At 40.4% G+C, this 18914-nt stretch overlaps 1 protein-coding gene and 1 long non-coding RNA gene across 7 annotated transcripts in view; one reads left to right on the top strand and one right to left on the bottom strand.

The window, feature by feature from the left end:
- Positions 1-18530, top strand: part of greb1l (GREB1 like retinoic acid receptor coactivator) — a 126295-nt gene extending 107765 nt beyond the window's left edge. For 4 of the 5 annotated variants that reach the window (XM_061979270.2, XM_061979268.2, XM_072915206.1 and 1 more), the window contains 9 exons: positions 6-145; positions 226-387; positions 5955-6159; positions 6263-6425; positions 11533-11784; positions 11860-12001; positions 12135-12335; positions 12428-12566; positions 16336-18530. In XM_061979270.2, the coding sequence (XP_061835254.2) occupies positions 6-145; positions 226-387; positions 5955-6159; positions 6263-6425; positions 11533-11784; positions 11860-12001; positions 12135-12335; positions 12428-12566; positions 16336-16499 (1568 nt within the window). In that variant the 3' untranslated portion in view covers positions 16500-18530. The remainder of the gene's footprint in view (positions 1-5; positions 146-225; positions 388-5954; positions 6160-6262; positions 6426-11532; positions 11785-11859; positions 12002-12134; positions 12336-12427; positions 12567-16335) is intronic. The other variant, XM_061979272.2, reaches the window with a different exon arrangement.
- LOC133618687 (uncharacterized) lies at positions 12-18355 on the bottom strand. 2 transcript variants are annotated; one of them, XR_009817325.1, is made up of 6 exons: positions 18280-18355; positions 15956-16055; positions 12669-12749; positions 12470-12559; positions 249-439; positions 12-167 (listed from the first exon to the last, which is right to left on the bottom strand). It is a non-coding gene; the product is annotated as an uncharacterized lncRNA (long non-coding RNA). The 2 variants fall into 2 exon arrangements; XR_009817326.2 differs by lacking the exons at positions 15956-16055; positions 18280-18355 and adding an exon at positions 14027-14914.
- Positions 18531-18914: the final 384 nt, after the last annotated feature.

An 18914-nucleotide genomic window follows, 5' to 3' on the forward strand; every position in this document is an offset into this window, starting at 1 on the left:
ATCAGATTTGAAAAAAGAAGAAAAGGGCCAAGTAGAAGCCAAACAGGAGACAAAGTCAATTCGACTCACTCGGTACGCTGCTCACAACGCCTTTCATCACTGCGAGCAGTGTCATCACTACTGTGACGCCAGCCCCGCCGCACAGGTTCGTGCACCACAAAGACCCTCTGCCAAACATCCCGACATGTTTAAATATTTATCTTTGTGTGTGTGTGTGCGTCACAGCTGTCAGAGTGCACCTTCCATACCTTCACCTTCTGCTCGTCCATGCTGGGGGAGGAGGTCCAGCTCCAGTTTGTCATTCCCAAAGAAAGGGAGCAGCACTTTGTCTTCAGTCAACAGGGAAGCCACCTGGAGAGCATGCGTCTGCCTCTGATCTCCACCAAGGTTGGTTGGTAAACACCTGCACCGGTCACTTCATTAGGCACACTAGCTAAATCTAAGTGGGGGGAAAAAAATAATGCTTTTTATCCACTTTGAACCGACACTGTCAGAAATAGTTATTGTTCACATATGTTAGGTAGGTAGGTTTTTATTGTCATTGCACAAGTGCAACTAAACTTTGATCCGTTCAAGATTAGACAAACAAACAGTGTACAGGGTTACAGAACAGGAACGCTGATGGGTCGCCACAAGGCGCCCCGTAAAAGATGGGAAAAAGGTAAACGCTGGGGGAGGATGAGTTAAAAAAAATACAATCTAGACTGGGCCCCTTGGAATGGGGAAAAAACCTCCATAGCAAAGCACATGTACATATTACAACATACATCTCAAGACTTGCAACAGAGGGGAGGGAGTGGGGGCTATGGTGACAGGCTGTAGCTCTTCAGGCGCTGCCCAGCCGTCCATCACCCCTAAGGGATTCGCGTCAAGGTCGTTGGATGGGGGGTAGGGTATGTGTGTGTGGCGTATATTTTTTGTGGATGCACGTGTGTGTGTGTGTGTGTGTAAGCCTGCCGCGTGTCTCTGTTCCGTGGCCTTGGTGTCGTGCAGTCGCTAGTCAGTCCAAAGTCAACAACAACAGCTATGTGTCCATGAGAGACAAGAAGGGAGTTTGTTGTGTCTTCGCCGCACTGTCCTTCGAGAGAGTCTCGAAGTCAGGGAAACATCCAAATCACAAGAGTGTCCACAGTTCTTCCCACATTCTCCAATCATTTGTGGCAGCTTTGGGGTATTTGGGTTATTGTTGTTTGCAGCGGTGTAAACGGCATTTGAGAGCTATTTATGTTTGTTGAATATATTGTTTATGTTACTCCCTCCGAGGTCTTAATCAAGGCTCAAGTCGTTCGTTTTGCTCACAGACATTTATTTCAGCCAGGTCTTCTTCACGTTACCAATGATGCCAAATATAATGCCGTCATAACTAATAACATAAGCAAACAGAACTTACTATTAGTCTGACATCCAAAAAAGAAAACATTGATTTCACATACATATCAGAAGTAATCATACCTCATTGGCCTTATAAACTCCAAAGGAATAAAGTTTATTTTCAATCCGAGACTCCATTAACGTCTTCTCCATCAAACACTTGTTGTCTCATGCTGCTTCCTTAATTCCGTCACATATTAATTGTCCCCCCAACAACGTGACCAAACCGGAACACAAAATATTTCCCCCTCTCAATTTACATGGGATGTAACAAAAATAAAGTTAACATAAACTTGCATGAATTAACCCAAGGAAATACCTTTTTACCGTATTTTTCGGAGGATAAGTCGCACCGGCCGAAAATGCATAATAAAGAAGGAAAAAAACATATATAAGTCGCACTGGAGTATAAGTCGCATTTTTGGGGAAATTTATTTGATAAAACCCAACACCAAGAATAGACATTTGAAAGGCAATTTAAAATAAATAAAGAATAGTGAACTACAGGCTGAATAAGTGTACGTTAAATGACGCATAAATAACCAACTGAGAACGTGCCTGGTATGTTAACGTAACATATTATGGTGAGAGTCTTTCAAATAACTATAACATATAGAACATGCTATACGTTTACCAAACAATCTGTCACTCCTAATCGCTAAATCCCATGAAATCTTATACGTCTAGTTTCTTACGTGAATGAGCTAAATAATATTATTTGATATTTTACGGTAATGTGTTAATAATTTCACACATAAGTCGCTCCTAAGTATAAGTCGCACCCCCGGCCAAACTATGAAAAAAACTGCGGCTTATAGTCCAAAAAATACGGTAATCACATTATGTGTACCATATGAACTTATATTTATGCATTGTATTTATTTATTCTCATACATCAAATATATATGTTGCTTCCGTCAGCAGCTACAGTTTATTTGATGTGGACATTACACAAAGAGTGTTTTAGCACATATGCTAATTCACAACATTTGTCCACGGGAGGCTATTAAAAGGATAAAGAGATACATAAGTCGCTCCTGAGTATAAGTCGCACCCCCGGCCAAACTATGAAAAAAACTGCGGCTTATAGTCCAAAAAATACGGTAATCACATTATGTGTACCATATGAACTTATATTTATGCATTGTATTTATTTATTCTCATACATCAAATATATATTTTGCTTCCGTCAGCAGCTACAGTTTATTTGATGTGGACATTACACAAAGAGTGTTTTAGCACATATGCTAATTCACAACATTTGTCCACGGGAGGCTATTAAAAGGATAAAGAGATAAAAGTAATTTGAATAAAAAGAGGAGAAAGAAAATGCAATGTGCAATGTGCAATAACATTACAACAATTAGAGGCATTTTTTTAGATTAAAACATACATAAGCAACATGGTCAGGCAAGTTCTGTCTCACTCTGTCGTGTAGCTAAATAAGATAACCAGCCTCTTTTACAGCACCAGTCAAAAGGCATAAGATTAATTTGAATAAGAGTTATGAGAATAATAACCTCTGCCAAGAATGAGGGCCAAGGCAAGAAATGATATACTATAGTTATGGTTAGGGTTTAGTTGGCATACTTAATCCGTCTGTTAGCTAGCTATTGAAGTACTCAGCTAGTTAGGCATTTAGGCAATTAGCATGATTCCACTATAGCAACCAAACCCATGTTAATGTGTATGTGCAAAAGAATAACTCATGAATATCTAAATAATCAAGATAACTCACTTTTGTTGTTTATTTCAGTCACTATGACATGGATGTACAATCAACAATAGAATCAAAATGGCACCCTCTATTAAGCAGGAAGTAGCAGTATGCATTAAGCAGGAAGTAGCACTATCCATAGACATCTTATAAGTAGACGCAGCATTGGCTGCTGTGACGCGAGAAATTGGGCTGCCATCTTGAAGTGGTGATGAGGAGCCGGCGAGCAGCCTATACTGACAGTTGACAGGTAGAAAACAAAGATGCCGGGCTGGTGTTCAGCATTTTCCTGCTCAAATGAGCGGACTGTTGAAAATAGTAATCGGGGGATTACTTTTCACAAGTAAGATTTAACATTTACGTACTATTGGTTGTATTTTGTGAAAATAATATCACCACAGAGTTGAGAAGGAGCAAAGATCTTCAATAGTACTGAAATCGTAGCCGCTAGCACACAAGAGCATGACCATAATAGAATTGCTTGTCAATGAAATGTATTACATTTAAAAATGTCATACTTGAATAACATAAAGTTGAAATAAATGATGAAGAAAAAGATTGTAAAAGCAAAACTCTCTGCAAACCTATGGTGGCATCATGCCTTCAGTGTGCATATTGTATATAGTTCTCTGCAAACCTATGAAATGTTCTATTTTGTCTTCATTATTTTGTCAGAATGCACCAGAATGCTTCATTTGTATGTGAAAATCACAAAGAAATCTCCTGGGGGAGGATGACGCCCCTACAGGGGTTTGGTTTGCAAACTTTCAGCCCCACCTAAAACAAAATTCACCAGCCGCCACTGATTATGATGCATTCTCATTTTAGGCAAAGTATAAGACAATACTTTCTTAACAGTATAATTGTAACCAGGAATAAGTCTTCAAGTAACAACATTGTTGGGTAAGACAGAATTTGGTTTTATTCTGAATCCAGTGAAACAGATTGGTGGTTTTAGCTGATATAAAGACTTTCAGCTGTTTATAAATGTTTATGTTTAAGTATTTGGCAGACGCTTTTATCCAAAGCAAAATACATAAAAAATACATATAAAACAATCACTGTAAACATTATCATTTGAGGGAAAAATGTAATACAAAGAAAAAAAATCAATACAAAGTGTCAAAACAGAATAAACTCTCTGCTGTTGCAGCAACAGAGATACAGTCTATAAGATATATAGATATCTAATGTATTCATACATTGTTTATGTAGGATATACGATTGTATATACAACCTAATCATATTGTTTCTTCAATTTAAAAATAGCTGACCGTTTTTTTCCCCCTTCTCTGGGATTATATTCCCAGTTTTGATCTCGGACATCTGGTCACTTACAGCATATAAGAATATTCTATTACTGTTAAGCAAACTATGAATAATAAAACACGCCTAAACATGTGTCCTTTATCATAGCTACACGTATGACAAAAAAAACGGGTGAAAATCAGTGGTATTCAGTGAGGTAAGATGAATTAAATGCGCTGACAGTTCATTGCTCCTGCCAAATGAATTGCACTGAGTGGAGCGGATCACCACTCCAAAATGGCGGCCCCGCGTCTCGTCAGCGCCAGTAGGCAGTAGCGCTCGATGCTGCGTCTACTTATAAGATGTCTATGGCACTATCCATTAAGCAGGAACTAGCAGTATCCATTTACCAGGAAGTAGCACTATCCATTAACCAGGAAGTAGCACTATCCTTATCCAACAAACATACATTTGGAAAATTCAGACAAAGGTTAAGGCATTTTCAACAAGAAAATAAATCAAAAGCAAATACAGAGAGTAATAATACTAAAAAATATGAAAAAAATTAAAAACACAAAATACAAAATAATAAAAAGACAAAAATGGCTATCTAAATTATTTTAAATGTTTTTAACAAGGATATAAACTGAAGGGCTTTTGTACTTTTAGTCAAATTCCAAGTTTTTATTGTTAATTTAAAGGCATTAAGCCAATGGGAAAATGTAGGTTTTACTTTCAGAAATCTACAATGATGTATAATATAATAGTAGTGGCTTAGTGGTTAGAGTGTCCGCCCTGAGATCAGTAGGTTGTCAGTTCAAACCCCAGCCGAGTCATACCAAAGACTATAAAAATGGGACCCATTACCTCCCTGCTTGACATTCAGCATCAAGGGTTGGAATTGGGGGTTAAATCACCAAAAATGATTCCCGGGCGCGGCCACCGCTGCTCCCCACTGCTCCCCTCACCTCCCAGGAGGTGATCAAGGGTGATGGGTCAAATGCAGAGAATAATTTCGCCACACCTAGTGTGTCTGTGTGACAATCATTGGTACTTTAACTTTAACTTTAATATTGATGAGCATTTCTAAGTTATTATCATTTACAAATATGCCAAATGTGATCTCTTCTATTGCAAATTGGGACATCTCCACACCCTTGTTTCTAAGCCAATCTCTAATCTCCTCCCAAAACACATATACACTCTCACATTCCACAAACAGGGACGTAGCACTATCCAATAAACAGGAAGTAGCAACGTTGTGGTCCCATTTATCAGTAAAAGAAAACAAACCCATATTTTGTGCAGGGCTGGCGACGGGTTCAAATAATAAAATAATATAGATTTAAAAGAAAGATGTTAATTATTTATTTTGGTTATTGCACCCTACAGGAATCAAATGGCTCCCTCCATAAACCAGGAAGTAGTTTGCTAACAAACAAACACGAGTATTTCACTTTTGTACACATATTTTTTTCCTTTGTTTTTTTTTTATGATGAAGATATTTTTAGTCACATTGTAAAAGTGTACCGAGTGAGGTGTCCAGTAAGTGTAGTAGATGCACTTGACCATCACTTTCTGCTTGAATTCAATTCCTTTGTTTACGTTCGTCTCCAGGACCCCAATCATTTGAAGAGTCCTATCTTCACGCCGACGACAGGGCGACAGGAACATGGCCTACTCAACATTTATCACGCCATGGAGGGTGCCACTCACTTACACATCCTGGTGGTCAAGCACTTTGAGATGCTCCACTACAGGAAGTACTGGCCCAACCACATCCTGCTTGTCCTGCCTGCTATGTTCAACAATTCAGGAGTTGGTGAGTGAGCCCCCCCCCCCCCACCCCCGCCCTGTATTTTTGTTTTGCAATTCCTTTATTGTAATAGTCAAATTTACTTATAAAGCCTTTGCCTGGGCTCCAGGGGCCGCTCGCTTCATGATCAAGGAGCTGTCTTACCACAACCTGGAGCTGGAGAGAAACCGCTGGGAGGAGCAAGGAGTTAAGAGGCAAGATGTCTGGCCTTTCATCGTCATGATGGACGACTCGTGTGTGCTGTGGAACGCCCAGCAGCCAGCAGAGGGCAGGTAGAAACTTTGACTCCATTTCGTTTATCACCTACAGCAGTGTTTTTCAACCTTTTTTGAGCAAAGGCACATTTTTGCGTTGAAAAAATCCGAAGGCACACCACCAGCAGAAATCATTAAAAAACGAAACTCAGTTGACAGTAAAAAGTCGTTGTCGCAATTGTTGGATATGACTTTAAAGCATAACCAACCATGCATCACTATAGCTCTTGTCTCAAAGTAGGTGTACTGTCACCACCTGTCACACCACGCCGTGACTTATTTTGAGTTTTTTGCTGTTTTCCTGTGTGTAGTGTTTTAGTTCCTGTCTTGCGCTTCTATTTTGGTGGCTTTTTCTCTTTTTTTGGTATTTTCCTGTAGCAGTTTCATGTCTTTTTTTGAGCGATATTTCCCGCATCTACTTTGTTTTAGCAATCAAGAATATTTCAGTTGTTTTTATCCTTCTTTGTGGGGACATTGTTGATTGTCATGTCATGTTCGGATGTACATTGTGGACACCGTCTTTGCTCCACAGTAAGTCTTTGCTGTCGTCCAGCATTCTGTTTTTGTTCACTGTGTAGCCAGTTCAGTTGTAGTTTCGTTCTGCATAGCCTTCCCTAAGTTTCAATGCCTTTTCTTAGGGGCACTTACCTTTTGTTTATTTTTGGTTTAAGCATTAGACACCTTTTTACCTGCACGCTGCCTCCCGCTGTTTCCGACATCTACAAAGCAATTAGCTACCGGCTGCCACCTACTGATATGGAAGAGTATTACACGGTTACTCTGCCGAGCTCTAGACAGCACCGGCACTCAACAAAAACCCATAATTTGCAGATTACAAAAAATATTTTTTACCCAAATAGGTGAAATTAGCTCATCTCCCACGGCACACCAGACTGTATCTCACGGCACACTAATGTGCCGCGGCACAGTGGTTGAAAAACACTGACCTACAGTACTACTATAGGAATATAGCTTTGGTGTTGTTGTAGTTAGAGATGTCCGATAATATCGGACTGACGATATTATCGGCTGATAAATGCTTTAAAATGTGATATCGGAAATTATCGGTATCGGTTTCAAAAAGTAAAATTTATGACTTTGACTCTGTGCGGAGTGGTACACGGACATAGGGAGAAGTACAGAGCGCCAATAAACCTTAAAGGCACTGCCTTTGTGTGCCGGCCCAATCACATAACACCTACGGCTTTTTACACACACTAGTGAATGCCTGCATACTTGGTCAACAGCCAAACAGGTCACACTGAGGGTGGCCGTATAAACAACTTTAACACTGTTACAAATATGCGCCATACTGTGAACCCACACCAAACAAGAATGACAAACCCATTTCGGGAGAACATCCGCACCGTAACACAATATAAACACAACAGAACAAATACCCAGAACCCCTTGCAGCACTAACTCTTCCGGGACGCTACAATATACACCCCCCGCAGCTGGAGATACTATACAGAAACACACTTGCACACTACTGCATATTGAAGCCCCTCAACAGTGTACAAAACGGTCTATTTTTGGCGCATTTCACATTCAATAAACCCGCTTCAGCAATTAAAACATATCTTACGTGGTACTGTCAAAATTAAAAGAATTGTATAAAACATGAAAAAATTAAGAAATACAATATTTCAACTTACAATTTGTAGCACCCATTCGATGCCGTATAAGCCAGTGGTACCGTCATAGTCGGTTGATTCGTGTGAAAGTGGCGGGCAAACAATTTCATCGCCAGGATAGCTTCTGTCGCCGGCCGACCTCGTCTCACAAGATGTAGTTTCTCTTAAGTATCCTTCTTGAGGCGCTCTTATTTACATGGCCCACCTTTGGCAGCGTCTTCTCCCCGTCATCTTTGTTGACGGGAGTGAAAGAAATGTCAAAGGATGGAGCTAACTGTTTTAATGACATTCAGACTTTACTTAAATCAATAACGGAGCAGCATCTCCTCATCCGTGGCATACGAGTGCAACAGCGCCGGAAACGTGTCCTGTGAAAAAACGCCCGACCAGAACTCTCTAATAATTAAAGTTCCTTGGGTGAATAATGTAAACTCATTACACCGGTAGTTTTTAGCGCTTCCATAACCAGTCTACTGACAGATATAAGTTAGAACTTCACGCTACTTTTAATTGGAAATGGCAATAGCGTAGGATGAATGCCCCATAACAAGAAGATAGAGAAAAAGAAACTTATCGACTACGGCGTCCGCAAGGACTACTAACTTTAAGGCGCGCACATTTTCAGGATTTATGCAGATCCCAAATACAGATCAGCAGGTACTAGAAGGTGAGAAAAGTTGGTTTTGCATTATATTGCGAAACAAAACGCCAGATAATATGTCAGCTAAGATGTGCCATTTTGCGGTCCTTATACACACACGATGATAAAACCGTATGATGAAGCACAGTACGTCTGACCACGGTAGCCGTAATGCTACAACAATCTATCAAGTGGTGCGGCTTTGTAGCTTACCAAAGTCGTACTAAAACATTTTGACAGATTTTGGAGCGCCATGTGTAATGTGCTATATTCTCAATGGAACATTTAAAGTTTTGGTGTTTACTGCCGTCATCTTGCAGTCTACAAGTATCTCTTGTGTGTGACTGCCATCTACTGGTCACACCTATCATTACACCATGTACCAAATAAAATAGCTCTGAGGTCGGTAAACACAACCAGAATTATTCCCTACATTAGGCGCACCTGGTGATAAAGAGTAATGTCAATTTTTGAGAAAATAAAAGGATTTTAAGTGCACTTTATAGTCTGAAAAATACGGTAAAATAAAATCCTAACCAAACAATTAACAAAGTCAATTACAAATAAGGCAACAAGAGAAGTATCCCACACTATACATTAACAATATGATTTGCCACAGTGGTTGGATAGTAGGAGTGTTAAAAAAAATAGATTTTCGAATGAATCGCGATTCTTATTTTTAATAATTCCTAATCAATTAAAAAAATCAAAAATCGATTTTATAAAATGGATTTATTTTTTTCCAAAATCTGTCCTGTCAACCACTTTTGTAAATGTTTGGGTAAAATTGTATCAAACAAAAACTTTTTAAGTAATATATACATTTATCAAAGCTGTGTATCTATTTTATGGAGGAATATAGTTAATCATAAAACTGGCACCCAATGTTATTAAAAAAATATTGATTTTGAATCGAGAATCGATTCTGAATCAAATCGTTACCCCCAAGAATCAAATTGAATCGTGTGGTGCCCAAAGATTCACAGCCCTAATTGATAGGACAGATTAAAACAAATTATATACACATATACACTGTTGGCGTTAACACACTTTTTGTGTCTTTTTACGCATTGAAATCAGAAAGGACGCGCATTTCCGGAAGTCCGCGCATACCTGGACGCAGATTTTTCTTTTTTTTTCCACCCTGTCTTCTCCAGGTCAAAACTCCAATTTACTTGTTTTCTTTATCGATTATCGATTTTCGCCTGTGTTTTGTTTAGTTTATATTTGCCGAGTCAAACTTCTGTCCCCGTTTATTGCGTTTTTATTGGTCGACTTCAAAGTAATTAACTTTCCGGTACAATTTCTTATCTACATATGCATAAAAAAATGTTTTCTTTGGTATTATTTTTTTTAATGAATTTAGTAACATTATGACAACCTTTTTCCAAAACACAATGTAGAATGTGAGATATAACAGGATAATGCATACATTTATCATTTGTTTTCAAAACGGTTACAAAAAGTGGGACCCCAAAAATTTACTGTGGGACCCCATTTTTATGACTTGATGGGGTCACTGGGACCCCCCTTTGAAAATTCCTAGCGCCAACACTGTGTGTGTGTGTGTATATATATATATATATATATATATATATATATATATATATATATATATATATATATATATATATATATATATATATATATATATATATATATATATATACAGTACATATGGTAACACTTTAGTATGGGGAACATATGGGGCGGCATGGCGTAGTGGGTAGAGCAACCGTGCCAGAAACCTGAGGGTTGCAGGTTCGCTCCCCGCCTCTTACCATCCAAAAAATCGCTGCCGTTGTGTCCTTGGGCGGGACACTTCACCCTTTGCCCCCGGTGCCACTCACACCGGTGAATTGAATGATGAATGATAGGTGGTGGTCGGAGGGGCCGTTGGCGCAAATTGCAGCCACGCTTCCGTCAGTCTACCCCAGGGCAGCTGTGGCTATGAAAGTAGCTTACCACCACCAGGTGTGAATGATTGATGGGTTCTACATGTAAAGCGACTTTGGGTACTTAGAAAAGCGCTATATAAATCACAGTTATTATTATTATTATTATTATACGAACCATTAATTAATTGCTTATTAACATGCAAATTAGTAACATATTGGCTGTTAATTAGTTATTATTAAGTACTTATTAAGTACTTATAAATGCCTTATTCTGCATGGCCTTATTATACAACCAGTAAGCCATTAAGTAAGAGTCTTCCCTAACCCTAGCCCCAACCCTAACCCTACCCCTAACCCCTACCCCTATGTTAATAAGCAACTAATTAATGGTTCATATGTTCCCCATACTATGTTACCATATATATATATATACCGTATTTTTCGGACTATAAGTCACAGTTTTTTTCATAGTTTGGCCGGGCTCCAGTGCGACTTATATATGTTTTTTTCCTTCTTTATTATGCATTTTCGGCAGGTGCGACTTATACTCCGGTGCGACTTATACTCCGAAAAATACGGATATAGATTTTTTTTTTTTTTTTTTTTGCCGATAAGGACAAGCGGTAGAAAATGGATGGATAGATGGATTTAAAATCGTTACAAAAAAGAATCGCTACAAAAAAGAATCGCCATTAATTCAAAGAAGAAAAACAACTAGTATATATGACATCTGTTATTGAGTTGGAGAAAGTGTAAAAAGCAGATAAATTGCACAATAACACCTCACAAACAGCTCATTAGCAATTAAGTTACAGACAAACAAAATGGTCCCCAGTAAGGCCTACTAAAACTCATTATTCTAGAATCAAGGCTAGATTTTAGACAACACACTTCCATAAACATTTGTGGCACCTTTTAAGTCTACTAAAAAATGTCTTCTTGCCCAACAGTATCCATCTCTTCTTGTCCCACAGCGATGCGACCGAAAGGGGCTGCACGCTCACCAACGTGTCCCTAAAAATGGTCTTGCAGCACATGGAGACTACGCCCAAGATCTCCCTCTACGCCATGTGCGGCACCCGCAAGTGGAGCAGCACCCTGGCTCGCAAGACCCCCCGCCGACCTTTCAGCCGGTGCCACCTCCATGATTTTGTCCTGCTCAACGTGGATCTGACCCAGAACGTCCAGTACGACCTGAACAGGTGATTGACAGGCGAACGGTGTGGTGGTGCCTGGTCGGTGGCGGTGTCCTAAGCATTGGTTGTGGTGGTGCGCAGGTACAGCTGCGAGGAGGTGGACTTCAACCTTCGGGTGAACAGCAGCGGACTCCTGCTGTGCTGCTTCAACAGCTTCAGCTTGATGAAGAAGAACATTCCAGTTGGGGGGAACCAGGACTTCATAGTCAAACCTAAACTCACGGTGGGTTACATCGCTACACAATAGACTGCTCTTTCATCCATTGATTTTCTACCGCTTGTCCCGCTCTCTGTCGCGGGGTTGGCTGGAGCCTATCCCAGCTAGGTTTAATATTCATTGCTCCCTATTGCTACAGGAAATAGAAACCCCTGCTGCAATCAGCCCCTCCCAGTACGTCTGTGCCCCCGATAGCGAGCAGACCCTGCTGGATGCCCCTGCTCAGTTCCTGCTGGAGAAGTTCCTGCAGAGCTGCAGCCACAGATTGTTCCCCAAAGCTATTCAGAACCCCAAAAACCCGGTTCTGTCTATTGACAGCTACCTCAACATCAGCCCAGAGGTGAGCTATTGTACAGAGATTACTTTCAAACCTACGGGGAAAAAACAAGCCTTGAAGTAGATAATCGTGCGTGTTTTTGGGTGTGTTGTCAGATCTCCGTGTGTTACATCAACTCCCGTCCACACTCCACGAACCTCAACCATCAGGGCCTGCAGTTCAGTGGCTTGCTGCTGTATCTCTGCGACTCCTTCGTCGTATCCGGACTCCTCAAGAAATTCCGCTTCCTCAAAGGTGAGATGCAAACAATATATTGCATTAAACTACACAAACTGTTTTATTAATATTTGGATATCATTTAAATATACACTATTAAAAGTATAGTTAAATGGATACCTTGCTGTAAGTGGGGCTGATGTATCAGGGCCTTGAAGGGGAACTGCACTTTTTTTGGGATTTTTGCCAATCGTTCAAAAACTTTATGAGAGACAAAAAGACAAAAGTTTTTTGGGTTTTTTTGCATTCTAATTTGTAATAATCCGGTAGAAAATGGATGGCTGGATGGGCTCGTTCTAGGTGCCATCAATCCATTCTGCCTCTAAATCATTTTGAAAATGCATCCAAAAACTGTCAAGAATACTTTATTTACGTTCCGTAAATTGTATAATAACCAAGCTGTAGCGACATTGTTATTGTAAGAGCGAACACTGAGGAACCCTTTTTGTAGCATACCATCACATTGCTCACTTCTATAAGCAGCAGTTCATCCTCCGTATATTCAGGTTCAAAAACATAAGGTTGTGAATCCTCATTTGTCTAAAAATAGTTGTCTGTTACCAAGTCTGACATGATTAAAACACACACACACGTGTTTGTTTCCAGAAGTAGGAACACACATTTGTTCCTGGAAATCAGAAGTGCGCTGCTATGGAAACAAAAATAAATGCGTTAAGGAAAGAAGTTCTGGTACGGCTTAAAATGATCAAAATACGGTAAATATTGAACATATTACATATTAATAATAATAATAATAACTGGGATTTATATAGCGCTTTTCTAAGTACCCAAAGTCGCTTTACATGTAGAACCCATCAATCATTCACACCTGGTGGTGGTAAGCTACTTTCATAGCCACAGCTGCCCTGGGGTAGACTGACGGAAGCGTGGCTGCAATTTGCGCCAACGGCCCCTCCGATATTGTTATGAACGTGTCTGTTACTACATTTTATATATATACACTTGCAGTGTGTATATAAAACATTGATGTGTATATACAGTACAGGCCAAAAGTTTGGACACACCTTCTCATTCAATGTGTTTTCTTTATTTTCATGACTATTTACATTGTAGATTGTCACAGAAGGCATCAAAACTATGAATGAACATGTGGAGTTATGTACTTAACAAAAAAAAGGTGAAATAACTGAAAACATGTTTTATGTTCTAGTTTCTTCAAAATAGCCACCCTTTGCTCTGATTACTGCTTTGCACACTCTTGGCATTCTCTCGATGAGCTTCAAGAGGTAGTCACCTGAAATTGTTTTTACTTCACAGGTGTGCCTTATCATAGTTGATTAGTGGAATTTCTTGCTTTATCAATGGGGTTGGGACCATAATTTGTGTTGTGAATGAGAAGGGGTGTCCAAACTTTTGGCTTGTACTGTATATATTATTTTCTTCAACAAAACAATATTATTTAGAGGGGGTATATCTAGATCAGGGCAGCACAGTGGAACAGGGGTTAGGGCATGTACCTCACAATATGAAGGTCCTGAGTAGTCCTGAGTTCAGTCCCGGGCTCGAGATCTTTCTGTGTGGAGTTTGCATGTTCTCCCCGTGACTGCGTGGGTTCCCTCCGGGTACTACGGCTTCCTCCCACCGCCAAAAACATGCACCTGGGGATTGGTTGATTGGCAACACTAAATGGTCCCTAGTGTGTGAATGTGAGTGTGAATGTTGTCTGTCTATCTGTGTTGGCCCTGCGATGAGGTGGCGACTTGTCCAGGGTGTACCCCGCCTTCCGTTTGAATGCAGCTGAGATAGGCTCCAGCACCCCTCGCGACCCCAAAAGGGACAAGTGGTAGAAAATGGATGGATATCTAGATCAGTGTTTGTCACACTTTTTCCACCAGGTACCACCTCAGAAAAAACTTGGCTTTTCAAGTACCACCATAATGAGCAACATTAAATAAAACACAGTAGCGTAGTAGTACAACCAGTGGTGGACCGTGCGTTTCCCACCTAGGCCTTCAGTGAGGTCCTCTCAAAATACCATCACTTATGTCACCACATGACCATTGTTGGAAAAATACTATACAGAAACACATTTACATACTACTGGGCAATGAATCACCACCAACAGTGTACAAAACGGGTTATTTTCTGGCTCATTTAAAAATAAATAAACCCGCATCAGCAATTAAAACATATCTTATGTGGTACTGTCAAAATTAAAATTGCAAAAAACATATTAAACGTGAAAATATAAAGAATTAAAATATCTGAACTCACAATTTGTAGCACCCATTCGAGCTTCCCTGTTGGCCGACATCGTCTCACAAGATGTGAAGTGAAGTGAATTATATTTATATAGCGCTTTTCTCTAGTGACTTAAGGCGCTTTACATTGTGAAACCCAATATATAAGTTACATTTTTAAACCAGTGTGGGAGGCACTGGGAGCAGGTGGGTAAAGTGTCTTGCCCAAGGACACAACAGCAGTGACTGGGATGGCAGAAGTGCGGATCAAACCTGGAACCCTCAAGTTGCTGGCACGGCCACTCTACCAAGCTATTCTGCTCTAAGCTAAAATGTAGTTTATCTTTAAATATCCTTCTTGAAAATGGCTTGCAAATATATGTGTTGTCTTGTATAATCATAAAAGATGCAGACGAGTCGTGTTGGCTGACTCCTTAAAGTTTACTCCACAGCGTGCTCATCAAAAACATCCTGCTACATTCAACAACCTAAACGGGGCTACTGAGCATGCTCTTCACTACTGTGGCATGCTGGGTAATGGAGTTCTTATGTTACCTCGCTCATAACATCACAATATATATTTGCCTTAGGCCATCTAGAAGGCCTTACTGACAACTCGTGATCTGATTGGCTATCGCAACTGTCTGTTAAATGTTTGTGTCCGTTCACTTACAGTGCATGGACGCCTGCATTGTTGATTCTGAAGGCCTCAGGCAGATTTGGTACACCATGGCAACATAAGCCAGCTGAATTCTGATTGGATAAAAACTTTAACCTAAAAACAACACCGCTGGAAGGAGCATAATATGACATGAAGAGAATATGAATAACTTTAGATATTTCGGGAAAGTAACTTAAAAATTACTTTTATCTTTAACTATGATCATGATTTCTGGTTATGTTAGGCCAGCAGAGGAGGTCTTGCTGGCCCTGACGGCCCACCGCTGAGTAAAACACTGTACTTTAATCAAGTGAATCTTTGGCATATCAATAGATATCACAAGTGCTACATGTGCCACAGTTTGAGAATCACTGATCTAGATATGTTATTCCTATCTTTAAAAAGTCCAAAACCCAATTCATTAATTTCAACCAGATCACTGCAACAATTACTTTATTAGTGCATGAAAACCTTGTGGTTAGAGTGTACGCCCTGAGATCGGTAAGTTGTGAGTCATACCAAAGACAAAAAATGGGACCCATTACCTCCCTGCTTGGCACTCAGCATCAAGGGTTGGAATTGGGGGTTGAATCACCAAAACGATTCCTGAGCGCGGCCACCGCTGCTGCTCACTGCTCCCCTCACCTCAGGGGGTGGAACAAGGGGAATAGTCAAATGCAGAGGTTCATTTCACCACACCTAGTGTGTGTGTGACTATCAGTGGTACTTTAACTTTAACATACTAAGTGTGTGTGGTGGTGAAGTTGGGTTTAGGGCGGGATGGGGGGGGCCCAGAATTTGGTGCTACGACCCCGAAAGGGACCAGCGGTAGAAAATGGATGAACGGATGGGCCTCTGTTTCTGGCGGTGTCACTCCAAACTGAGCATCACTTACACTACCTTTGTCATGTGACCACGTCTGCAGGCGCCACCTTGTGCGTCATCTGCCAGGACCGGAGCTCGCTGCGTCAGACCATCGTCAGGCTGGAGCTGGAGGACGAGTGGCAGTTCCGCCTGCGGGACGAGTTCCAGACGGCCAACTGCAGCGAGGACCGGCCCCTCTACTTTCTCACCGGCCGCCATGTTTGAAAAAGACAAACGCTCGATTCAACGTCAAGCCAGCAACTCTTGCCATTCCGGCGAAAGGTCAAAAATGGCGCCGGAGTCCCATTCACGCTCATGGCTCCACTTTTTTTGTGTTAAGATTGTACGCGGACTTTTAACCACGGTATGTCCCGCACTGGGCGTACGTGTTTATCTCAGGGTTTTAAAGCGAACTTACAGAGTTTTTCCTCTGCTTCATTGCGTTTACTTTACTTGGCACCAAAGACGATCTCAAGCTGCACCTTTTGCTTGTCCCCGCCTTCATGTCTTCACTGCTTCAAAAACTCAAGTTTCACGTCGCTGCCTCGTCCGAAAAAAATCTCCCGACACACGCTACACGCAACATAGCGACGACTTCATTGACGAAGTCTGCGGCCCACCATCGAGGTTACGTCAGGGGTGTCAAACTCATTTTAGATCGGGGGCCACATGGAGAAAAATCTACTCCCAAGTGGGCCGGGACTGGTAAAATCACGGCACGATAACTTAAAAATAAAGACAACTTCAGATTGTTTTCTTTGTTTGAAAATAGAACAAGCCCATTCTGAAATTGTACAAATCATTATGTTGTTGGGTTGTTGTTGTTTTTTACAATTACCTGTTGCGGTTAATAGTATATATACTTTATTTGTCATTATTTATATTTTCTGAATAAATTATGTGATAATGTTCATCAGTCAACTCATTGCTGTTAATTTACAATCTATCAAGATAAAAAAATGATATCAAAATCAAATTACAGTATGTTATTTATGTAGTTTGATCATTTTCCTCGATTTATTTTGTACATATGTAGCATCATCTGCAAAGTTACAAAGAATTGCTATTGCGACATCCGGTGGACAAATTCAGAACAGCTGTTTCTTTCATTCAAAAATGTAAAGTTCATTTTTATACCAGCAAACTCATCCCACGGGACGTATAAAACGTGTTCGCGGGCCTGAGTACGTTTGACACCCCTGGGTTACATAATATTGAGCATCTGTCCGTTGTACTGACATATCACGCGTCACGAGGTACCAATAAGAACAGATCGGGGACAAAAGGAGCGAGCCAAGAAACGAGACAATTGGACTACTGTACTGTTTAAAGCATTGTTTACATTATTATTAATATATTATACAATCCCCATTTAAACACAGAGGGATACTGATGTTGGTTTTTTTGTAACTTTAACCAGTATGTTTTGGTGTCATTTTCTGCAAGGCAAAAAATAATCTACCTAGATGTGTCCTTAACCATGTGTCTCTACCGCCCTCTAGCGCCCTGGAGGGCTCCTTATTTATTTCTCTTTTTTGGGGGGACTGATAATCATGTTTAAAAGAAGAAAGAAAAAAAACAACCTCTATTGATATTCGATTGCATGCTGAGGGAGGGAGTGCGTCCTCTTGCTGAAGGCTTTGCACATTGACCCGAAACCCACCCCCGCGAAAAACATCACGACGATTGTTGAGTCTACCGGATGTCACTGAGGAAGAGTGAACTTGCACTAAACAAGTTGCCAAAGCGAATGGAAAGTAATCAATTGATCACCTACCCACCCGGGAAACGAGACTAATGATTGAGTGCGGGAATGTTTTGGCAGAAGGTTGAATAATATGCAACTTGCTCACACAATCACACAATATGAGTGTGATCTACCTCACGTGACCGTTGTGCTTGCCGGCTGTGACGTCGCATCAAAGCCATGCTGTTGTGTCTTGTTCTCAATTTTTGAATGTAATAAAAACCGTAACTAATGGCTGCGTCATTTTCATCAAAATACCTGTTATATCTCCATAAGGAACGCACTGCACAGGAATTGTTCTTAGTAGTGATGGGTCCGCGGCAACACCGATGCATCGGCGCATGCGTCGAGCTCATAGAGCGAAACCCTGTGTCGGTGCGTGTACCGCTTTTAGAAAGTCACGTGACCGATCATGAGCTGTTTTGGTCACGTGACCGATACGCGAACTGTGTCGCACTGACGCCTCCTCTGTGCCCTGTGAGCGGATCTTTTCTACAGCCGGAGAAATAAAAAAATGTTTTCCAGGTCCACAAGCATCCTCATTCACAACACGTTCTCTTAGATTTCCATGTTATGATACATGTTCACATTATTTATTGACTGTATCTAAAAAAGACAAAAAATATATTTTTATTTAAATGAAGTTATGAAATAATCCTACATGAAATACAATGACTTGGTTTATATTATTGTATATACTAGGTCAGTGGTTCTCAACTTTTTTTCAGCAATGTACCCCCTGTGAATTTTTTTTTAATTCAAGTACCCCCTAATCAGAGCAAAGCATTTTTGGTTGAAAAAAAAAAGATAAAGAAGTAAAATACAGCACTATGTCATCAGTTTCTGATTTATTAAATTGTATAACAGTGCAAAAATATTGCTCATTTGTAGTG

Source organism: Nerophis lumbriciformis, linkage group LG19 (assembly GCF_033978685.3).
Source record: "Nerophis lumbriciformis linkage group LG19, RoL_Nlum_v2.1, whole genome shotgun sequence".
NCBI classification, from domain to species: Eukaryota; Metazoa; Chordata; class Actinopteri; order Syngnathiformes; family Syngnathidae; genus Nerophis; species Nerophis lumbriciformis.